The following is a 16,746-nucleotide window of genomic DNA, read 5'->3' as shown; positions in this document are numbered from 1 at the left end:
AATTTTAGATAGATTTCAGATGAAGGATTGCAATCCTATAAGCACTCCAACTGAGTTTGGCTTGAAGCTAAATAAAAATCACGAAGGGAAGAAGGTGGACAGTAGAATTTACAAGAAAATTGTTAGTAGTTTGATGTATTTAACTGCGACAAAGCCAGACATAATGTATCTTGTGAGTTTAATAAATAGATACATGGAAAATCCAACAGAAATATATTTGTTAGTTGCCAAGAGAATCTTTCGTTACTTACAAGGAACTAAAGATTTTGGACGATTCTACAAGAAGGGTGAAAAGTTAGAATTATTCGGGTTTACTAACAAGATGATAGAAAGAGCACTTTAGACTATGTATTTATGTTAGACATAGGAGTCATATCATGATCTTCTAAAAAGTAACCAATTGTTTCCTTGTCAACTACAGAAGTTAAATTTATTACTGCAACAGCTTGTGCTTGTCAAGCTATCTGATTGAGAAGAATTCTTGAAGAGCTTCAATTCAAACAAATTGAAGCTACTACAGTTTTTTTGTGACAATAATTCAACAATCAAACCCTCTAAGAATCCTGTGCTACACAGTAAAAGTAAACATATCGATGTGAAGTATTATTTTTTAAAAGATCTTAACAATGATGGAACAATCAAACTAGTTTATTGTCGAAGTGAAGATCAAGTTGCAAATATGCAGGCCAAGCCTTTCAAATTAGCTACATTTGTGAGGTTGTGTGGTCTACTTGGAGTTTGTTCACGTGCTGTTGTTGTTTTCTTTTAAACTGATTTCTACATATTTCAATTTAAGGGAGGATGTTAAAATTTAAATATTTTATTTTATAATATTTATTGAAAGTTCTAGTCATTGGTAGTTTGTCCGAGTCATTAATTTGTCTAAGTCTTTAGGCATTTAGTTATTTGATTTCGTGTCTCAGAAAGTGTCTTGGATGATCCTATTATTATATAAGAGTTATGGTTTAGTACTAGGTTGAAGTGTTCTGATATAAAATTTATTTATAGACTCTTTTTCATTATTAATAGTAAGAGTTTTATCATTCCAACTTGTAGCTTTTATTTTTGTTTTTCCTTGCCGTTGCATCAACAAGTTCTTTCAAATTCATCTTCTAAATACTTTGCCACTACATTCTACGCAAAGAAGTAGGGTCTTATGCTCATCTCAGATTGTTCGTCCTAACATGTACACGATTTGCATAGAGAAAACTGGAGCCCTCTAATCATTTAACTTAGATCAAGTAACCGTTGACCTTTGGATAATTTCTTTGACCGAAGCACGAAGACAGAATCTAATTCATTATCTATTTAACTTGGTAAAAGTGAAAACAGTATCTTTCACCTACACCAAGCTGCCGAATCAATTAAGCAAGTTGACTAATCTTCTTCCTATTTGCCATTACTGCAACAACTCTAGCTCTCTTTCCCTCTCCTTCCTTGCAATACTTGCAGCCGCTAGCTTGTGAATTGCAATGGCCACTCAGTGCGCAGGCAGTCATGACTTGAGAGAGAATCTGAGAGGCAAACCGTTCATGGGCAGCACAAAGGGCCCGAATTGTACCCCACTCTCCTGCCTCACCGCTGACCATCTGATACAGAAAGAGATCTAGGTCAACGGATGCATCAAATTAGATCATGATGAACAGTGCTGGATCGAGTCGAGTACCTGTATTTGGTGGTGAGGTGATGGAGGAGCACCAGCATCTCCAGCTTGGCGAGCTCGTTCCCGGGGCAGGAGTGGCTGCCGTTTCCAAAGGGCATGAAGGTGTTCGGCTTCGGGGGGACCTCGAATCTGGAGGGGTCGAACTTTTCTGGGTCGGTGAAGTTCTCTGGGCTGTGATGGATGTTTCTGAAGAGCGGCAGCACCTTCCATCCCTTGGGAATAAGGTACCCTGCTCATCAATCAAAGTCAAACGTGACCTTGCTGCATGCGTTAATGGCGGATTTATATGTTACTGCTTACCTTGGTACTCAACGTCTTCCACAGCTTCTCTGAAAGTGAAGGATAAGATGGAGGCCACCCTCATTGTCTCCTGAATCACCCTCGAGGTCAGCGGCATCTTCTTGGCGTCAGCCCAAGTCAGGCGCTTGTCCTCCTCTTGTTTGCTCTTCGTGATCTCCTCTTGCTCTTCCTGCCATGCGAGATGCATGTTGAGTGTGTGACAATTTAGTCGATCGGTGAATTGAAGTTCGATCGTAGCTTACAGTGACTGCTTGCAGGATGTTGGGATTGTCTCCGAGGTACTTGATGATCCAAGTGAGGACGCTGGCGGTGGTGTCCCTGGCGGCGAAGATGACGCCGATGACGTTGTCGGCGATCTGGTCGTCGGAGAGGCCTTCTTTGGGTTCCATGAGAGAGCCGATGAGGTCGTTTGGGGCTGCGTTCTTGCTCTGCAGCCTTCTGGAGGAGATGATGCCGGCGACGATGCGGGCGAGCTGGTTCCTGGCCTTCATGGCCTTGTGGAAGAGTGTCCCCGGCAGGTTGATGGGCATCGAGTTGTAGCCCTTCTCGAGCTCGTAGTAGCATTGCTTCAGATCCTCGGCGGCGGCGGCCACATCGTCGCCGAAGACGGACAGGATTGCCACATTGAACGCGTACTGCTCCAGATCGAAGAGCAAAACTATTAATGAGTTTGGACTCGATCGATCGAGTCGACTTGAATCGAAGAAATTGCCTCACCGTCTTTAGTTCTTGGAAGGTGTTGACCAAGCGGCCGTCCCACGACTGGAGGGCGCGGAGGGCGACGGCCTCGATGCCGGCGACGGAACCGCGGATGGAGCCGGGGAGGAAGGAACGAAGAAGAAGCCGCCGGAGGCGGGCGTGGTAGTCGCCCTGCTGGAAGAAGATCGCCCGGTGGCCGATCATGCGCTCCTTGCTCGCCGGGAACGTGGGCTTGAACCGGTGCGCCTGCGTCACCAGCACGAACCTGGCCGCCTCCGGGCTCGACACCATGACGCAGGGGCAGCCCAGGATGTGGGTCTTAAATACCGCCCCGTATTTCCTCTGCTTGAGCGCGAAGAAGGCGTTGGGGTTGCTGTTGGAGTAGAGCTGGAACGTCTCCCCCACGTAAGGCCATCCCATGGAGCCCGGCGGCAGCGGGAGCTTTTTCCGGCGGCCGGCGAGGCCTACTCCTTTCCGGAAGATGCAGTACACAGCACAAACAAAGAGGAAGCCCAACACAAGGAAATGAGCCATGGAGGAGAGGAGTGAGTGCGTTTGCGAGGAGTGAGGAGTTCATTACTATTTATAGAAAGGGGAAACAACTCCGAGCACCCACAGGATTGCATCCGTGTGTCAGCATCATCGTCACCGAACAATTACGAACAGTGAGTCTCAAATTGGATGCGAAATCTGAGTTCGAGATTTGATGAGCACGTGGCGGACGAATTCGACACGGTTGACTTGGGATTGCAAACTGTTGGGAATTCAAAGACGACAAAGTCAACAAAGGCCACGCTGTCGACAGACTCGCCGGAAGAAATCAGCTGCCCCCAGGATTAGCACAGAGGAGGAGTTCCCGGCGTTGCAGGAGAGGACATGTGTCGAGCTCATTCAATGCTCTAGATACAGTTCGGGTGTCGAACAACTAACTGATATTCACGCATCGTCGTCATCCATGGCGATCAATCAATAAAGCTCCAGGAGTTGACTGAAGAAGGACCAGTCTAATGCTCGACACGCGGACTGAGAATCAGTTCCTGCTTCCTTCTTCCTTAGTCACATCTTTAACATATTCCAAAGGCAGGCAGCTGTTGCATAGGCCATAGCCATAAACCATGGCTGCCAAAACTGTGGACGGTTAAGGCCAAAACACAGCCCTTCTTTTGGAGCGAGGGAGGGAAGCTGATTCCGAGACTCAATGATTCTCGTACGTTAAGAGAAAGAAGAAAGGAAGAAAGGAACAAGGGAGATAAAGTCAACTCGCCTACTCATTGCCTGGGCAAAAGAAGTTTGACCGTCGGCCGACAGCGAAAGATTCGCAGGTCAAATTAAGGAGCTCTCGGTTGTCGTCCTGCGATCTCCGTGGATTTCCGAGCAGCCAATTGGAAGAGGACATTTGTTGAGATCTCGATGGACCACGTGCCCTGGGCTGTGTTCCAGACAGATGTCTCTTTGTTTTGTCGATAAAAACGTGATTAGCGTTAAGCTAATATGCTTTTGTTTAGCTTAATTTCAAAGAAGATGGAGCATAAAACATCCTTTTCTCCACATCGATCATCTATAACATCATCCATAGTGGTTGATATAGTCATAGTAATGTTTATCGGGTGTACGATTGGCAATTCATAATTTGGAGATCCAATAATAGGATTTCAAAGCACGATTGTCTATGAAAGCACAGTTAACCGTACCATGAGTGGAATTTTTGATAACTTGTGAAATTCTAATTCTGAATTTTAGTACTATTCTATGATCTTTCGTGATCCTGTAATTAATGAATTAAGCATTAGAGAGATTTCGAGATGATGACTAGGAATGATAATGTGTCGAATTTATATTGGAGTTCATATCTTCGTCTTCGTTCACATTTATTATATACTTTTCAATCTTCATCCTTATCTTTATATCCATGGAGGACTATGTTTGCATCTTTGTAACCCAACAATCCTCCCTCTCACTTAGCCACCTAGCCACAGCTAGGACTTTTGTCTCGGTCCACCCACCTATTAGGATTTCTCGAATTGCAACTAGGACTTTTTGTCTCTCGGTCCATCTGACCTACTAGGACTTTCCACGAAACTGGACTTTTTGCTCCTCGGTCCACCCGACCTACTCACTTCCTTTGTTTAAGGTTTAAACCACATGGTTAGATCTGGATTATGGCTCATCCGGCGGTTAGTCCGATGAAGAGCAACCTCGCTCTGATACCATTTGTTAGTACCGATGGCAAAATATTTCCACAATGGTATGATATTGTCCACTTTGGACTTAAACCCTCGTGGCTTTGTTCTTGGGTTCTCCTCAAAAGGCCTCATACCAGTGGAGATATTTTCCATCCTCAACCTCATGATCTTTTCCATGTACTTTAGATGTGGGATTATGTTTGCACCCTTGCAACCCAACAGAATCAATATCCAACTCCATCGTCATACTATCAGAGTAGCAAATATCCTCTATATTAATATATTTTTTTTTCATTCTATCAAATTATTATTATTCAATAAAATATGTTAAAATTAATATCTTATTTAAAAAAATATAATTTAATAAAAATCGAATAAATATATATAGACTATGAGGGGAGAAAGTGAATAGAAAAGATCAAATTTATTTTGTTATGTTTTCTTTAATAGATTACTGATGATATGAAAGAAAAAATAATTAATAAATATATATATATTATTTAATCAGATATTCAGGTCAAAGATAAGTAATTTTACTAACCACATTCATATATGATCAAAATATCTATATTCGACTACTTGATTATTTAATGAAGTCGAAAAAATCCTTTCATACTTTTCTTTATTCAGATCAGATGTCAGATCCTCCATTAAATTTGAAAGAAATTATCATCCCTAGCAATGACACCTGATACTCTCTAATAAGCAATGGCGGAGTCAGCCCGATTGATTTACTCGAACTAATCTGAACTCTTTGGCTACACTAACAGTATACCCCCACCTCCGAGTTATCTTTTAAATTTTTTTCTCCCATCCTTAAATCTATTTTTTTTCTTCTTGTCATCGTCGGACCCCCCAAGCTATATCCTACATAATGATAAACTTGACTCCACCCTTGCTAATAAGTATTGATTTATATAAATTTAACCACGTCAGAAGAAGAAAATTCATCATTGTTTTCTAGTGAGACAATAGATTAAAATTTTAAGAAAAAAATCATTAAAAATAAAGTCAAATATTATTGAAAAAAATACTCACGTGGGTATTATTACATGAAAAATGAGATGATTTAGTAGGTAGATACATCATCAATTACTCAAATCCGTGACAAAGTCATTAAAAGTCATAAAAATTTTAATTGAATTGGTTGAAACTATTTCCTTATAAAATTGATTTTGACCTCAAATCAGTGCTACGTAGCGCCACCGCTCCTCAGACCTGCCCGCTCAAGCATGCCGGTTGACTTTAATAGTCAACGCTTGTGATTTTTTTTTTTACTATTGGATGATGTCCGATCTAGCCAATGGCGCGCGGGCGCGCCTCCAGAGTCAACGCGTGGTTGGATTATACGGGGATGATGAGCCGTATCTAGACAACTGCTCTTAGATCATTTCGTTTGACATATGCAGCATTTGTTGAAAACACTGGATCAATTGATTAACATTCTTCTCATAAACTTACAAGGTCAACTTCTCCTCGCTTCATCCATGCACAGCGACGATCTGTAAACCTCACCGAGACAGGAAGGAATTTGTTAATTTATTGGCCAGTTCGCAGAAGGTGGACGTTTACGATCACATCCACCCGTTGACTTTGACTTGCTGGCCATCATAATTAATCCCCTCGCACAATTTTCAACTGGGAGTCGATGTTTAATTTGAGTTCTATGTCGACGCATATGGCAGGATTAGGAAATTATATATGGAACTTATTAACTAAAGACTTGTGTTACAGCTGATAAATCAACAAGACGACTTTTCGAAAGTCAAAGAGGCCTTTAGTTTTGACTAGGAGTCGATGCTGGGTCCCAGAGAGAAATAGTAAACAGAGAGAAATCGTAAACTATAGTTGATGAACTACGACACTTGTAGGTTCTTGTACAAGCCACTTAAAGGACTCTAGCAAACCATACGAACTCAATGAAAAACAGATCTAATTAATTAACATCAAAATTTGCAGTAAAATAAAATCAAATAATAAGACGATGAACTTGAATACATTGGAATATGTATAGTAGTGAATCTGATTCTACTATCAACCCATTATGATAATGGAATATGCTAATAGTACAATTAATTAATATATGTTCCGACTAGATACCGTGTGGATGGTCAAGCCATCAGTCAATGAACCGTCCGACGTAGACGACCTTTGAGTTGAATGAGAGAGCAGGAGACGATCCGAACCCAAGACACACTTTAAAGAAGAGGTTAATTAGACTGATGTCGGGAAGTCTCGATAAACCACTTCGATATTCAAGTTAGGATTTCAACGAATGTTGTGTAAAATAATAGAGAAGGTAGTACTAGCAAAGTTTCAGAGATCGAATCTCGAACATGGTGATGGGTTGATCCTTTTATAACTTATACTGGGCCCCTCCACGTCAGGTAGGGTGACATTTCTGCAACCGCTTGTAGAAAATCTCCTCCGATAATCATTATCTTTTGGACCTTATATGCAGGGAAAAGGGGTATGGGGGGAATCAAGTCTGACAACTTTGCATTCCCTTTGGCCTCATATGCAAAAGAAGGGGTATCAGAGAGAACCGAGTCTGACAACCTGATACTTCTTTTGGCTTTACATGCAAAAGAAAGGGTATCAGAGGAGACCGAATCTGCAACTACCGCTGGTACATTCTCCTATTGGTACATTCCCACACGGATGCCTGTCTGTAAAAATAATCATCTTCTCCTCTGGTTGACTGTGTAGTGTGTCGGCACACCGAAAGCCTGAGATGGGAATCCCGGATGAGGCGACGTGAGGTGGAGTGGTCGAGAAGAGACGCCTGAGATGATCGAGCTGAGACATCTGAGGTGGCAGAGATGAGGTTGGCGAGACGACGACCGGTGTGGCCGAGACAAGACGACTGATGTGGCCGAGACGAGACTGACCGAAATGAGACGACTGGTGTGGCTGAAACGAGATTGGCCGAGACGAGACGACCGATGTGACTGAGATGAGATTGACCAAGACCATGCGGCCTTGGGGGCCCAACTGGGTGGGCTAAGACTAAGCCCATGCGACATCTCTGATATGGTCTGAGCTCAAGGTGTAGGTTATCTCAACCTAATGGAGCATGGGTTCTTATTGACCTATCCTGACACCTTAGTCAAACCTTGATCACTATCTGACTCTTGACTTTTATTTCTGTAAGAGTCATGTCATCTATGTCACCCGCATCAATATCAATTAGATCTCTTAATAAATTTATTTATAATAATATAAAATTAATATATTATAAAATAACATATAAGTCCACCAAATAAAACATAACACATAAATGAGACATTGCCAATATTGAGATATATAGAAAGCCTTGCCACTTATTGATCTCTTGGGGAGAAGGTCACACATTGCTTGAAGATGGCATCAAGAGAGACAACTCGAGTCGCAGGGGTAGGGACAATCGATCCACTGGAAGCCTTTTCGGTCGTAGAACCAGTCTGCGATCGCAGTGGCAATTCTCTGTCGATAAGAAGAGGTAGCAAGATCAAAAGAACTGAATTCATCTTAGTAACAATGTGTTCAATTAAGAAGCCTACTGTGTTGTTAAGCGTAGGGGAGTTGGCACCAAACCACGCCTCTTGCCTTTCTGTTTGGCCGTGGACAAAGCATGAGTTTATGAACATGCCCATCGACCTCAAGCCAGGCAATCCCTTCAGTGCATTCAAAAAGTTCAACCTGTACTCTGCGATATATGTGAATTAAGGCATGCAACACTACTCCTATCAGACATATTAATCTTCATTATCAACAAGTTTTGGTAATTTGTTCACCTTGCAAGACTTCGAGTTGAGTTGGAGAGCACTGCTCGATATGAAGCTTGCAGTCCTTCCAAGCTCCATGAGGATCAGCAGTTTCTGGTACCAAAATATTACTGACCTGAAATCACAACACCTGAAAAGAATCTAATGATCTGCATTCTATCATATTTGTTGCTATTTTTGACGATATGGTTCATGCCTGCCATGGATCATAAGCTGAATTCAGAATAAACAGTGGCGTCTTCACTCCATGGGTCATGTATTGTGGGAAAAAACACTGCACGTGAATCTCAATTCTCAAACTATTTTATATAACTAGATTTACAATGAACAATGACTTGAAAGCTACTTGCCATTGCTGTCTCCATTGCTGAGTTGCAGCCAGGCAAATTCTTTGCAGATCCCTGAAAACCATGAATGAGCAATTTATTTGGTCCTACTCGCACACTGAACAGCTAAGAGCAATGAGATCGTACATGGGTGGTCACGACATCATTGTAGTAGGCCTTGATGGTTTCTTCTCCGGCAATATCTTTCCTGTCGAACAGCAGCGAGCAACTCATGAATCTCACTGTCAATTTGGTGAATTCACATGCACTCGGTGATGAACTTACGCATGCACGAAATAACCAGCATCTGAAAGACATTTAACCTTGGCACTCGATGGCAGAAAGCCTCGAAAGCTATCGCAATGAAGTATCGAAGCCAATCCTCCAGCTGAACTTCCAGTAAGAAGAGCCTGCAAACGCACATTAATGAGATTTTAATTATGATATGATGTGGGTGTCGTGACGGACTTGGCTCCCCCTGGAAGTAAAGTCAAGCTTCATGCGAGGGTCAAAGTCTTGGCTGATGTTGTAAGACGTGTCAACACGGATCCAAACCCACCTAAGTAGGACATCTGTCATCTCAGGCTCAGAGTATACTTCAGGTGCAGCATGGGCTTAGCCTGGAGTTCAACTTGGGTCCCCGAAGTTGTTTCGGTCATCTCAATCGGCTCGTCTCGATCATCCTCATCGTCTTGTCTCGATCAACGTCATCTCGACCATTCCAAATCATCTCGTCTCAGTCATCCCAGTTGTCTTGTCTCGGTCAATCTGGTCTCGACCATCCTAGTCTTCTCATTCCGACCTCCACCTCGCTCCACCTCATCCTGATTTCTGTCCTCATGTCTCTGATGAATCGCTATTCAACATAGCGTGCTGAAGGAAAACGTGAATATTCTCGCAAGTGTGTAGCAGCCCGAGGACTTACAAGTGATTACAAAGTTGTCAGACTCGATCCTCGTGGATATCCCTCTTTCTACACATGAGGCCAAAGGGAATACAAGGGTGTCAGACTCAACCCCCAGATACCCTTCTTTCTGCACATGAGACCAAAGGGAATACGAGGTTATCAGACTCAGTCCACCTGGATACCTCTCTTTTTGCACATAAGGCCAAAAGGAAACGATTGTCGGATCTGATCTCCTTTTACAGGTAGCTATAAGGACTTTACCTTATTCGACGTGGAGATGTCAGGAGTAGGCTATAAAAAATCTAGCCCACCGCTATATTCGAGGTTCAATTCTAAAAACTTTACCAACCTTGTCTTCTTTCTTGTCTACATTTTATCATCTTCCTCGGAACTCTAACTTGAGCGTCAGAATGATTTGCCGGAACTCTTAGGCACCAAACTCACCTCTTCTCTGAAGTGTATTTCATGTTTGGATCATCTCCTGCACCCTAGCTCACCCAAGAGGTTGTCTACGTCGGATTACTCATTAACTGATAACTTAATCATTCACGGTATTTAGTCACAACACAACATGATAAAAGAAGTTAGCAGCCAGAAGAAGCATACGTACAGTCTCAGCTTCCTTCATTCCTCTAGCAAGTAGCTCTTGCATGACAGCACGCCATATCCGGGCTCCTCTGTAGTAAACATGGGTGACCTAAACAATTCAAAGACTGAATTAGCTTCATGAGAAGGACAAGTTCATGATCCTGTAGAAGGTCGATCTGACTCACAGGGTCTCTTTCCTCAACATCACCAGTGAACGATGAGCCATCACAGTAACGTACCTTCACTCTGTTCCAGCTGTAGAAATCTGGCAACGACAAAGCTTTAAATTCTACAGCAGTGCTGCAAGGACATAGCTTCGATCTTCTTGATTACCTGGATTTAGTGCTTGGTCATTGGTCAAGATGCCTGGAAAAGAAGCCTGTGCATCCATTCTGTAGGAAGAACCTAAAGCAGTATCCTTTCTGTATCCACAAGATGTCGAGTTCCTGCACCATCCTCCTCCCTGAAAATGAAAACGAGCACCACGTTACAGAGGCCCATGCATGAAACTCATTCCTGCGAGACTGTGCAGGGCTATACCTCAAGATGAACCAGCCAACTCCTGAGACCTGATCCCCTGCCTGGAGATAGATGGTAAGCTGGGGGACTTCCATCCAAACACACTGCACCCTGTGCCACAGCACTTTGGACCCGTGTGAGGTTCACGAACTCTGCGTCTGCTTTCAGCAAAGCCAGTGCAGCGAGTGCACAAGCCCAAGCAAGAAATTTAGCAATATTCAACATCTGCAAATGGATTCATAACCAGCTTTTCAGAGATTGTGCAGAGAACATAGTGTGATCAAATGCAGTCAGTACCTTGGCCAAGTTCTTGGTGAACCAGCTCGTCAGGGAGGGAGAGATAGCTGAATTCTGATGATCACCAACCAGTTTTATAGAAAGTTTAGCAGTAGCAAGAAGGTATGGTTTAGGGTTTCCCTATGCAAATCATCAAATTTGATGGCTGTACGAATACTCAATGGTTTTAAATGGAGAGGAAGCGAGAATAGAAAGAAGTGTATTTGGGTTAAGGCCAAAAAAGGGATAAAGTTGTCTTGTGATACGGAAGGTCTATTAGTGCCATAAAGGGCTATTTTAGGTATTTCCTTTGGATACAAGATGTCTTTAGATAATTAAAAACTAAAAATGGCCTTTTAAATTAAAAATGAACAATTTGGAAATTTTACCAACCGACTTTAAATTTCATTCCATATATGTATTATTTTTGAAGAAATAAAGAAATGAGAAGGCATGGGAGTAAATCCCTTCCTAGCTTGCTTCCTACTACTTTTAAAGGAAAATTTTAAACCTAAATTCATTCTTTATTTTTTTAACCTAATCTTAACATACTTTTAAAATATTCTAATTAAATAAAAATGAAAAGTATCAAATTTATGCCTCTTACCTTCTCATCAAGTTCATGAGCAAACTTTTTTTTTTAATCCAAATATCCAACTTATTGAACTCATTAATCTTAAGGTAATCGTTTTTTTTTTCCATCACTCATTAGGATAAATTGAAAAGCACAAATCGTTCATCATTTCATAGTTAGCGTTCTAGGATTGTTTTCCCACTAGAAGAAATTAATTTACAATGTTGTTGGTGCACCTTTAGCATTTTGATATTTGTTTGATGATATATTTATTGGAGTTTGATCAAGATTGATTTAGTCAAGTGAGAAGTTTAATCAGGTCAAGATTGATCGGATGATTAATAAAGGAAAAGTCTAATCAAGTCAAATTTGTCTGGATGATTAGCAAAGGAAAAAATCTAGCCAAGTCAAGGTTGATTTGATGACTAGTAAAGAAAAAGTCCAAACTTAAGATTGACTAGATGTCTAGCAAAGGTAAAAGTCCAGACAAGTTATATTGTCAAATATCAAAAATAAAAAAATTATTAGTGCAATCTACTTTTAGAGTTTTAATGTTTGTTTGACAACGTCTTTAATGGAGTCTAGTCAAGGTTGACCTAGTCAAGTGATAAGTCTAGTTAAGTCAAATTTTACCAGATGACTAGTAAAGGGACTATCGAGTAGGTCAAGATGACCGGATGACTAGCAAAAGGAAAAGTTTAGTCAAGTCAAGGTTGATCAGATGACTAACAAGGAAAAGTTTAGACAGATCAAGCTAGATCAAATGTCTAGCAAAAGTAAAAGTCCAGGCATGTCAAGGTTGACCGGATGTTTGACAAAGAAAAAGTCCAGACAGATCAAGGATGGCCGGATGTTTGACAAGAGAAAAATCCAAGCAGGTCAAGGTTGATCGAATGCTTGACAAAGAAAAAAAAATCTTAGGAGAGTAAATCCTAGGTAATGAAAAGTCTTAGAGAAGTGAAATCTAAACAAATGTGACTAGTATGTCAGTAGAGGAGGTTAAGGTGACCAAAATAAGATTTTCGATCGATCGATGGTCGACCGGACTAGCGGATTTTGGTCAATCAAAGTACAGTGTCATTACTATTATTTTGCATTACTATTATTGTTAGTGTACTAACTCTGTTTTGTAGTAAATAAAATATTGATTAAACAAGTTCAGTCGATCAAACAGGAGGTTTGATCGATCACTCGTTAACTTAAGATAAGGTCGAGTAGGATAAGATCCTCCTTTTGATGAAAAAAAGGGAATCAGTTGACAAAATCCATAAATCGGTCGACCGAATCCAGAAGGAAACTCTGATCGAGTAAGACGAGATTTAGTCTACGAAAGAAATACTAACGTTCAGTCGATAGTTGATTGATCGGAACGATCAATTAACTGATCAAGCTGATCTCACAAAGATACAAATCGTGAACCTAGATGCGAACTCAAATGGCATTGAGGTTCGATCGATCAATCACATGATCAGTCAATTGATAAAGCTAAGGTAGAATTCAAAATCAACATTGGATTTATAGATTAAAACTGGATCAATCGACCAAATAGGTGTTCAATCGGCCAGAAAAATTATATAAAAGAAGACTCAATGATAGGCTCAAAAAACACAATTCTCATTCGACCCTTCTATTTTGTGCTCGGGCAAAAATCTTCGATATTATATTCTACACATTTCTTCAAGCACAATGGATATAATGTTAGTCAAGGCTAATGAAGCTGTGCTCAAAACCCAAGCCAACAACAAAATTGGCCAATCTTTAAGACATCCCCTTCACCTTCTCAGACAAATCCCAATTTGAGAAAGAAAAAAACGTAACAATCATGAGTTATAACCTCATAGTCAACTGTAGTGCCTCTCTTGTAAGTCATCCTCCAAAGATCAAGAAGATTCTATTTCTAGGTGAGTTACAAGACAATCACAGAAAATTTCCACAAGACTTACTTGATGAACATCCATCTATGTACATAATTCAGCATAGAATTTGTTTTGAGATCTTAATTGAATAATCTTCCGTACTATAACATGAACTACTTGGATCATGTTGAATTAAATAGGCAAGTCGAGAGATTCTTACAGAAAAGCTTCATCCACCTATGATCATTGTTAAGTATGGATCTCTTACTCCTAAACTTCAGAACACACTCAATTTGATGGTAGCCACCAGCATAATGAGTGTTTGAACGCAGATCATCCACATCTAAACTATCAAGTCGAGTCCAATTTGGATACTAAATAAGTGCTTTATGATTTCGACTGCAAGAATGAACTATGAGGTAGTCCATTTAGGAGGAGAACAACAGGAAGAAAGTACTCCTCTACCTGATCTTCGACTACAAGAAGAAGAACTTAGAGCTTCTAGAGGTGAAAGATAAGCTGAAGAACATGCGGTTGAATGTAACCGAATTCTTGAATAATGTTGCAGAAAGTTAATTTAAATCTTGTTATGTTTGTTCAGAAGTTAGAACAAGAAATCAAATCTTTGGTGGATGAGCTGGTTGATCTGCAAATGAATCATTCATGGTACGGACGAAATTGAGGTGAGAACTACATAACTGTCATAACTGCAGAGACAAAAACAAAAGAAATTGAAGGGAGAAAATGACTAGTGTTGAAGGTTCAAGAAGGTGGTTTGTCTTCCGCTGAAAGGATGGAGGATTGACAGTTGCAGCAGAGGTCGATGGAGCTCACTGCGCAGATGAAGAAGCTTTAAGTTGGAATCCAGTTTGGACTTGTGTTTTTGTTTCTTTAATTTTTGGGTCACTGAAGCTGGTTTAATTGGGTCTTCATAATCGAATCATACTTTCCTCTCTTTTTTTTTTGTTTTTGTTTTTTCTTTGGATTGGTATCATGGTTTAATAAAGTTTAAACATGCTACTCTAGTTGAATTGAAACATATATTTGCTATTCCTGCAACTCTAATTTTCTCTCTCTCTCTCTCTTTAACAATAGTACCTCATTCTCTTCCTTTGACATCTCTCCCTTTTGGATACTTACATGCATTGACAATAAAGGATGAAATCATCACCTTGGCAATCCCTCAAGGATGACCCCCTACTATTTGGAAGGGGATAAATCATAGGGGTACTTGACCCTTAGCAACAATAACTACTGTAAAGGTTGTGAGACAACCAAAGAGGATAAAATTATAATCTCTCAAAGCTCTAGGCTGGTCTGTGTCACATCCACATACAGGATGGAACATGTCTGTGTCAAGTAACATGGCCTAGCGGTATTCCTTGTCGAACTACTCCGCATCAAGGCACGACATGGAACATGACAATGTCAGGCAAGACGGGTTGATCGTGTTCCTGGCTGAAAGTCTCGACTGCTTCTTGTTAAGGCACGACCATGTCAAGTAACATGAGTTGGCTGTGTTCTTTGTTGGAAGTCTTGACTATTTCTCATTAAGGCACAGAATGAAACACAACTGCGTCAGATAACACGAGCTCTGGTTGTATTCCTTGGTCCCCCTACATCCCCTGCATCGCTAACCTTTGATCAATCGATAGATTAACTCTAACAAACTACAAACTCTTATCCAATCCAGTCAGCAACTAGAATATGTTTAAGCAATAATCCATTGCAAGGCTTTGCAAGCTTCACGACTTGGGTTAGTCAACATGAACAATTGGTACAAATTACACCCTTAAAAAAACAAATCTAAAGATTACAATATGTAATTAATCACTATACAATTGGTTCACCTACCTTTGACCTTCAACTCTCCGATGATCAAACTATCTAACTTTGAGTCTTAATTCTAATTAAGTTTCATCTCTATCTAAACTATCATAAACTCTTATTCAATCTTAGCTATCAAATCTAATTTACGTATTTAATATATATATCAATATTAAAGACACGTCTAACTTAATTGTAAAGGCTTTTTTTAATCGTAAAAGCAAATTGAAACATTTGACTAGATAGTTTAATTAATAGGAATTCTTTTTAATTAATCAACACGAAACTTAGCCACTAAACATATAATTAGTTGAATTCCATTTAATTTTTCTTCGAGTTAGGTGGAAATTAAAACAACATAAATTGCAAGCTGACACCATGTCAAAATACCATTTGCTGCATAAATATTCAATTACAATATTAATTATCAATTTGTTGCGTGCCGAACCGAAACAACACACAAAAATATTTAATTAAATTATTTATATAGTGTACGATAAGGATTATTATAAATAAAAGCAATCATAAATGTGTTGAAAATAATATAAGGCATCAGAAATAGATCGAGATAGGTAGGTAGATAGAAAACAATATGATATCAAAATGCCACCTTCTTCAGTTTTAATTAGCCTCATTCAAAACCTGCCTATTTTTCAAAACACTTTTATTTATTTTAATTTCATTAGATTACAATTGCCATTATTGATTGATATAGGATCCTTACCAACTTCTAATTTTTTTATAATTTAGCTATTTAATTCATTGAATCGACTAATTCTAAAGATAATCGATTCAATCCTATGAAAGTATCTCATTGACTATTGAGATAAATCTAGAAAACATAAGTGATCTGACATCACAGTTGATTTTTTTGAGAATCAATCATGCGAAACAATTGTGCCACAGTGGATCATCAATTAGCCTCTTTTCTACAAAAAGATGGAATCCGCTACCTTAGCCCCACACGATCGGTTCTACGATCATTTGTGAAGAGGTAAATTAAGAAACTGTAGTTGATCATGACGCAGGAGGACAATTATATTAGCTTCTTTGTTTAGCTGAACAGAGGACAAAAGAAGAAAAGAGATTTGTGCCATGTTTGCTTAGAACTATAGATGAGGAAAAAGATAGATGGTACAGAAACATCAATAATTTTACTTTAATTAAAATTACTATACACAAAGTACTATTATATCTCTCTTTGTTTACTTAATTAAAATTACTTAAACATTATCAAAACCATTTTAAGTTAATCAAAATC

At 39.9% G+C, this 16,746-nt stretch overlaps 2 protein-coding genes across 2 annotated transcripts; both read right to left on the bottom strand.

Annotated features, from left to right (window-relative positions):
- Nucleotides 1–1,058: 1,058 nt before the first annotated feature.
- Nucleotides 1,059–3,204, bottom strand: LOC141846183 (abscisic acid 8'-hydroxylase 1-like). Its single transcript, XM_074734181.1, has 5 exons — nucleotides 2,681–3,204; nucleotides 2,206–2,598; nucleotides 1,964–2,132; nucleotides 1,667–1,892; nucleotides 1,059–1,589 (listed from the first exon to the last, which is right to left on the bottom strand). The coding sequence occupies exons 1-5, from the start codon at nucleotides 3,194–3,196 to the stop codon at nucleotides 1,496–1,498; spliced, it is 1,398 nt and encodes a 465-aa protein (XP_074590282.1). The 5' UTR covers nucleotides 3,197–3,204; the 3' UTR covers nucleotides 1,059–1,495.
- Nucleotides 3,205–8,214: 5,010 nt separating this feature from the next.
- Nucleotides 8,215–11,177, bottom strand: LOC141846279 (pectin acetylesterase 8-like). The gene is made up of 11 exons (XM_074734291.1): nucleotides 10,974–11,177; nucleotides 10,767–10,896; nucleotides 10,619–10,698; nucleotides 10,456–10,542; nucleotides 9,224–9,348; nucleotides 9,086–9,146; nucleotides 8,963–9,013; nucleotides 8,809–8,886; nucleotides 8,622–8,727; nucleotides 8,388–8,533; nucleotides 8,215–8,310 (listed from the first exon to the last, which is right to left on the bottom strand). The coding sequence occupies exons 1-11, from the start codon at nucleotides 11,175–11,177 to the stop codon at nucleotides 8,215–8,217; spliced, it is 1,164 nt and encodes a 387-aa protein (XP_074590392.1).
- Nucleotides 11,178–16,746: the final 5,569 nt, after the last annotated feature.

Source organism: Curcuma longa, chromosome 15 (genome assembly GCF_044706935.1).
Source record: "Curcuma longa cultivar G26 ecotype Majalengka, Jawa Barat chromosome 15, ITB_CL_G26_1.1, whole genome shotgun sequence".
In the NCBI taxonomy this organism is placed as follows: Eukaryota; Viridiplantae; Streptophyta; class Magnoliopsida; order Zingiberales; family Zingiberaceae; genus Curcuma; species Curcuma longa.
Note: the sequence above shows the minus strand (reverse complement) of the source record. Positions and strands in the feature narration are given on the sequence as shown.

Excerpts from the sequence above, each read along its gene's own strand:
- LOC141846183 (XM_074734181.1), bottom strand. The coding sequence starts at position 3,196 with ATGGCTCATTTCCTTGTGTTGGGCTTCCTCTTTGTTTGTGCTGTGTAC. Across the intron at positions 2,599-2,680 it reads CCTTCCAAGAACTAAAGACG|TACGCGTTCAATGTGGCAAT; the intron begins GTGAGGCAATTT and ends GATCTGGAGCAG. Across the intron at positions 1,893-1,963 it reads GGAAGACGTTGAGTACCAAG|GGTACCTTATTCCCAAGGGA; the intron begins GTAAGCAGTAAC and ends ATTGATGAGCAG.
- LOC141846279 (XM_074734291.1), bottom strand. The coding sequence starts at position 11,177 with ATGTTGAATATTGCTAAATTTCTTGCTTGGGCTTGTGCACTCGCTGCA. Across the intron at positions 9,147-9,223 it reads GCTGGTTATTTCGTGCATGC|GAAAGATATTGCCGGAGAAG; the intron begins GTAAGTTCATCA and ends GCTGTTCGACAG. Across the intron at positions 8,728-8,808 it reads CAGCTTATGATCCATGGCAG|GTCAGTAATATTTTGGTACC; the intron begins GCATGAACCATA and ends TTGTGATTTCAG.